The sequence below is a fragment of the Miscanthus floridulus genome, chromosome 14 (assembly GCF_019320115.1).
Source record: "Miscanthus floridulus cultivar M001 chromosome 14, ASM1932011v1, whole genome shotgun sequence".
Taxonomy (NCBI): domain Eukaryota; kingdom Viridiplantae; phylum Streptophyta; class Magnoliopsida; order Poales; family Poaceae; genus Miscanthus; species Miscanthus floridulus.
The window spans coordinates 29,032,481-29,039,046 of NC_089593.1; the positions used below are offsets into that span (position 1 = coordinate 29,032,481).

The 6,566-nt window shown below is 41.9% G+C and overlaps 1 protein-coding gene across 1 annotated transcript; it reads right to left on the bottom strand.

Annotated features, from left to right (window-relative positions):
- Nucleotides 1–4,045: 4,045 nt before the first annotated feature.
- LOC136506187 (probable indole-3-pyruvate monooxygenase YUCCA11) lies at nt 4,046–5,964 on the bottom strand. Its single transcript, XM_066501306.1, has 4 exons — nt 5,353–5,964; nt 4,978–5,214; nt 4,757–4,879; nt 4,046–4,228 (listed from the first exon to the last, which is right to left on the bottom strand). Exons 1-4 carry the CDS (start codon nt 5,962–5,964, stop codon nt 4,046–4,048), a joined length of 1,155 nt encoding a protein of 384 aa, XP_066357403.1.
- Nucleotides 5,965–6,566: the final 602 nt, after the last annotated feature.

A 6,566-nucleotide genomic window follows, 5' to 3' on the forward strand; every position in this document is an offset into this window, starting at 1 on the left:
CGACCGGTTGGGCCTGATGCTCTTGATCATTTGTGTCCGCAGAGTCTTCTTCTGATGTGGTAGGCTGTGGGAGAACCGGGCTGCTGACAGTATGTCATGGACTTTGGGCTTCGCTATGTTCTCCAGGCCGTGGGCCTAGTATGGTTGTGGGCTTTGAGCCTCGTTGAGTTGTAAGGCTGGAGCGGCGGTCATATAAGCTGCTTCCCAGGTTCTAACCAAATCGTCCTCGCGGATTCAGCCGTGCTCCGTCCATTTCCCGTTCTTGTTCTTGCTGTTCTTCCTCATGCTATACCTCGGTTATCCTGGTTCGTTGCAGGGTACTGGATGCATGCAAATTAAAGCCGTAGGCCGGGAAGAACAGCGTGTGTGCTGCTTGCCTGCTTGTGCTGCGGCTGCAACATGCTAGCTAGCGGACGAGTTTTCAGGTATCCGATAGAGAGTTACTTAAGATGTACACGTAGAATTGTAGATGTCGTGATGCCTGCGGCTGTCGTCCACCTTGTTGCTTTTCAATATTTTTAAAATAGGAGAATTAGAATTATTTATGCATTAGTGTGTGCATGTAACATAGAAAAATAATAAAATTTATCAAATTAAAATCAAATATAAGGTTACCTACATGTTATGCATTCATGCTGCTGCATATTATTTTTGTATTATGTGGTTCGAAATCAGATTTCAAATTGATTTGAATTTGCATTCAAAAGTTGTTTGAAAATTAGTTTGAAAAATAGAAAAAAGATTTCATTTCCCCTTCCTTGCTTCCGGCCTGCTGGCCCAGTTCTGCGCGGCCTGTTTTTCTCCCGCCTCACTCCCGCGCCCGTGGCCTAGCTTCGCTCGGCACGCAGCCAGTCGACGCGTCGCGCCCTTCCTCTCTCTCTCTCTCTCTGTGGCTGACAGCCCGACCCCGCGCCTTGAATCGCTGACACGTTGGGCCCACCGGTCAACCTCGTCCTCTTCCTTCGGATCGTGTCCGACACGGACACCACCACCGACGTCGCCGCCGAGTCTGCCTCCTCTACGTGTCTTGGCATGCTGCCCACGCTGCCCCGCCTCATAAAAGCCGAGCCCGTGCCGCGCCGCTCTCCTACCTAACCCTAGAGCAAGCTTTCACCCTCGCCTAGAGCTCGTAGCCGCCGCCGCCGCCGTCGGGTTCGAGCAGCCGCCACGCGTCATCGTCGGTCTCCCACCCTTGCTTCCGGCCTCGGTGAGTCCGCCGTCGTCCCATCTTTCTCCCTATATCTTTGGTTCGTCAAACGGTGGTCCATAGGCTCTAAACCGTGAGCGCCGCCCGCTCCGGCCATGGCGCCGCCTTCGGGGCTCGTTGCCGGCCAGCCGGCGATGTCTTATCCCCGCTCGATCCGTTCTGGTTCGTTAGATCGAGATCCAACGGCCGGTATTCATTGATACCGATTCGGCCGGCCGTTTTGCTAAAGGGTCCCTTGGGTTTTTAATTATAGAACAATCACCGAATGCGCCTTCTTCTTTTAGAAAGCGTAGTTTCCTTCGGTTTAGATCCAAAATACGTTTTCATCAAGTTACAGTTTTGCCACTAATCTTGTTTTAGCCATAAAATCTCCGTTTTAACTCCGATTTAATCCATTCAACTTGTGTTAGGTTCGTAATTCCATAATCTACATATTCATACTACTATTAAGTATGTTTTCAACTTTTAAAATTCGAGGTTAGATTTAATCTATTATTTAACTAAAGGAAATCTTGTTTAATTCATAACTTCTTCGTTTTAGCTCTGATTTTTGTGATCTTCGCGTCTGTGTGTTCGTAGTGAGACGTAGATTCGTTTTACAAACTTTTTATCTTAATTTTATGCTAATTGGTGTACTGTCCTAATCTATAGCTTTTGTTTACTATGCATGATTGCTTCTAGATGCTTGTATGTTGCTGTGATTATCGAGTATAGACGGTGAGCAATTCGTGGGAGACCAAGAGTATTACTTGGACGAGCAGGATCAGCAGGAGCAGTTTGTTCAAGGCAAGAATAGCATGGGATTATCCTTGTTTCCTATCAACTTTAATACATTTAATTCATGTTGCATGTGTCACCTTGATAGGGATTCCCTAGAATTGAACTTATACCTTGTCACCTTTGGGATGTGCATTGGGTAGCTTTGCTAGTGCTCAATTAAACCATGATCTTGTAACTTGACTAATGGTATATGCAATAAACATTAAAATATGACTTTTTAGCAACTTGGAATCAGGGGGCTGGAGTGTTTAGCTACTTTCTAAATGCTTTAGATTTCTCTTCCTAAAGACTTATTTGTAAGTGATCATCCGTGACTTACCGTACAACTGTGAGGGCTACATGGCTCTGGCTTTAGCTCAGTATGAGGACCTTTTCTAGCTTGTTAGAGGTTACCTTTATGGCGCAAGAGGGGTGTGTTCCGGGATGGATATAGTACGACCTCTGTCCGTCAGTCTATAGGTTGCGCGTCATTGTGTCCGTCGAAAGGGGAGCCCTACATTCGCAGGCCACAGAAACTTAGCGGCCCTAACTTGTTAGACGGACCTTTGAAAGGCTTCATAGTGACCCATGTCTACTCACTTTAGAAGTATTTTGGGAGTTATAAACCCGGGCATATGGGTATCATGACTCACAGTGAAAGTGTACAACATCTGCAGAGTGTAAAACTATTATATCAGCTGTGCTCACGGTCACGAGCGGCCTTGAAACATTTATGGAATAGACGATCAGTAAGAATTATTCGTTTATACTATTCATTATTCATGTTTACATTGATCGTGTGTTTTACTTTGGGAATTGAACCAACTTGTTGCTACTCTTATGCTAAAATTGTGACAACTAAAAGCTAAATGTTGTTAAACCTGTGTCAAGCCTTTTGAGGCTCATGAACCCCATGTTACACTTGTTGAGGCCCTGTTTAGCTTCACCAAATTCCCAACTTTGACACTATGAAAAAAGAAGATTCCCCGTCACATCAAACTTGCAGTACTAAATGTTGACGAAATAAAAAACTAATTGCACAGTTTGGTTGTACTTTGCGAGACGAACGTTTTGAGCCTAATTAGTCAACGATTGGACAATTATTACCAAATAAAAACAAAACGACAGTGTAGCTACAGTGTATTTGGCGGCGCCGATTCGGCCGAACTAAACGTGGCCTGAGTACGACACATACTTACGCTTGTTTATTTTTATTATTTGGATAAAAATCCGGGATGTGTAACAGATGGCCATGGTAATGACGACTTTTCTGAGGAATATTAGACTTGTGGTCAACCAGTTGACGTCCCTGTGATATGGAGCTTCCGCGAGAGACTTTTCTTTACACTTCCGCTATATTTATGTGAAGACTATGTCTTATTATTCGTGATGTAATAAATACTTGTGATGATACTATCTATAATTTATCGGCTTATGTGTATGACTGATCTTTAGGCGCATATAAGATTATGCATCCTATTTTATCCTTAACATCGGGTGTGACATGCATGCACCGTCGTCGGAGCTAGTGAGATGAGCAGTGCCGCCAGGAACGTAACCAACAAGATGCGAGCAATGAGTCATATTGTTTCTAAATAACAGTGATCGTCAAATCAAATAACTAGAGATATCCCCTGGACTCCGTACTAATGGTGCCATATATATAATTTACTATCATACCATAGCATTTGAACAACATATATATTATTACACACCATTTTTTTTCTTTTTTCCGAATTACATAGTACAAATGCAGACACATATAGCACACACGAACACAACTCACCATAGATGACAACACATATATTACACACCATTATGAAACACATGTATACAAACATATATACATATATACAAACACAGTTCCTATCAAGGAACAACAAACACAAATTATACGCTCATGACGGTACGGTAGAACACAGACTAAAGAGTTCACAAGCCAACAAACATTATTCTTAACTAGCACCAAACACTGGAGCAACCTCAGGGAAATTAAACAGAAATCGATCGAGCGCATGCAGTTGATCTCCTGGTGTGGTATATTATTATTAACTCCAGCAAGCAGCTAGCAGAAGCCACTTAAAATGGCCCCATCGAATCTACAGCAGACTTGATGTCTGCAGCAACACTCTTTGCATCACGAGAAATACCAGCCAACCCTGCCATTCCCAGCCCAACACAGTACAGGCCGTTGTCACCTTTCCAAGGATCGGCGAGCTCCCTCTTGGGCATGCCATTGGCATTTAGCAAGCTCTCACCATTCTGCATTTTGTTAATCACATAAACTTTTGTAAGAACATGACACCAATCCATTTTCTGAAGAAATTCGATACATTTGGTACTAGAATTCAACAGTACTCAAGTTTCTGGTTATATATTGTACTCCCGCGCGCCGTTCCCAATTATAAGATGTTTTGGCTTTTCTAGATATATTTTTTATTATGCATCTGGACATAATATATGTCTAAGTGCATAGCAGAATCAACGTATCTAGTAAAGGCAAAACGTCTTATAATTTGGAACAAAGACAGTAGAAAAAAAAACTAAAACCATGTAGCTAGCTTTCCTATAAGTGGTGGAGGTTTGTATATTTTATGCTTTTATTAGTAACTGACCCTCTTGTAAGTATACTGAATCAAATCATGCTAGATTCATCATATGCATGCATGGCAAGGTGTAGCTCATACATTAAATGTTTTTTTTTTTTAAATATCCATCACTCTTGGAGTATTGACAAAAAATTAAAGTAATTACTTTCCATGTCATGACAGCTAATATATGTGTCTATACCTTAAGCCACGTGTTTGCAGTGCTTTTGTACCCTGTAGCGAATACAAGAGAATCAAAGTCGCTCTTTTTTCCATCCTCAAATTCTACTGTGTTTCCTCTGATGCAGGATATTGGCCCAAGCACCTGCGCCACACATAAACTGTGAAAATTTATTTATCAACTTAAATAGTATATGTTTTCATTTTTTGGGCCTAGAGATCGATGCGAATTCACGCGCTCACTTTGATAACACCAGCCTTTATTAACTGAGTTGTGCCAACATCTATGACTGCTGACCGGCCAGTCTTTGCCTTGAGAAGAAGCGGCCCCATATCGGGCCTGACTATGCCATATTTGGAGAGGTCACCAAATCGGATGTTTGCAAGAGTCAAAATAATGAAATCCACAAATTTCACAGGAAGGTGCCATTTGAGCAGCCTCATCCCCAAGTTAATCAGATCCTTGGTCATAACATGCACCTGTATGGATTCAGGTGGTGAAAATAAGAGCAGGGTTAATAAAAAGCTACCATGATTTGTATTAATTACGTACAACTAACATGAGAAAACAATAATCAACATAACTGGAAGGAATTTATGTACTAGCTAGAATCATACCGGGCTACGGATAACCAAGGAGGTCTCCACTCCATTGGAGGCAAGATCATAAGCAATCTCCATGCCTGAGTTTCCACATCCAACCACTAGGACTCCCTTTCCGGCGTAGTTGTTCCATGACTTGTAGTTTGACGAGTGTATGACATCACCAGGGAAATCATGTAGCCCAGGGATGGTTGGAATGATTCCTTCACTGTTCTCGCCTGTGGCTACAACTAAGAACCTAGCTGTATACTCAGTCACTTGGCCATTTACCAGGTCACGTGCTATGACGTCCCAACAGATGCTCACTTCGTCATACTCGCAAGACTCAACAGAAGTGCTATACTTGGGGAAAATGTTGAAGTGGTCGACATACTCATCAACATACCTCACAAACTGTTCCTTGGTGATGTATTTAGGAGTATCACTTGGATGTGACATGTGAGGGAGCTCACAGAACTCCTTGGCAAGATGCAGTTTAAGACGATCATATGTGCGTTTGCGCCAAAGTGAAGCACTGCAATCCTCGCGTTCGACGATGCGATACGGGATGCCGTGCTCACTGAGGCATGTTGCTGCAGCAAGACCCGATGGACCTGCACCAACAATCAAAACTAGTACCTTCTCCATCGATAGTTTCTTAACTGGATGGGGAAGATGATTTGAAGCAGTGTTGTTGGTGAGGAGATCTTGGTTTGCTTATGATGAGTTGTGTGAGAGCTATGTGGATCCATTTATAGTAGTAACCAGGGGTATGTACATTGACGAATCTGTCCCTCGCTACAAATTAAACTAGAGTACAATTATTAGTGTGAACCTTAAGCAACATAGATGATTATCTATCCCTTACATTTATGATGTCATTAATGGGAGGTGGATGGAATCTTTCTGCAATTATCAATTATCTATCTCTTCTTTATCATATAAATTATGTCTACTTTAAATTCTTTTTGGAGGTTCTATTAAATTAAAAATACATATTTAAAAATAATACCTTCAATGCAAATTACTTTGATGAAAAATGTCATAGTTAAGGTATAACTATGTGAACCGGTCATATACTGATTCCTTCACTGAGTTATTTTATCATCACAGTTTGCACATTCTTTAAATCCTTAGTGTGGAAATTAATCATCATTATAAGTTTCCAAACCAATTAACTTATACTCATTGCAAGAAGAAGCACATACCGTGACCACCTTTAATGTTTGAAATCTCCCATTTTAAATAGA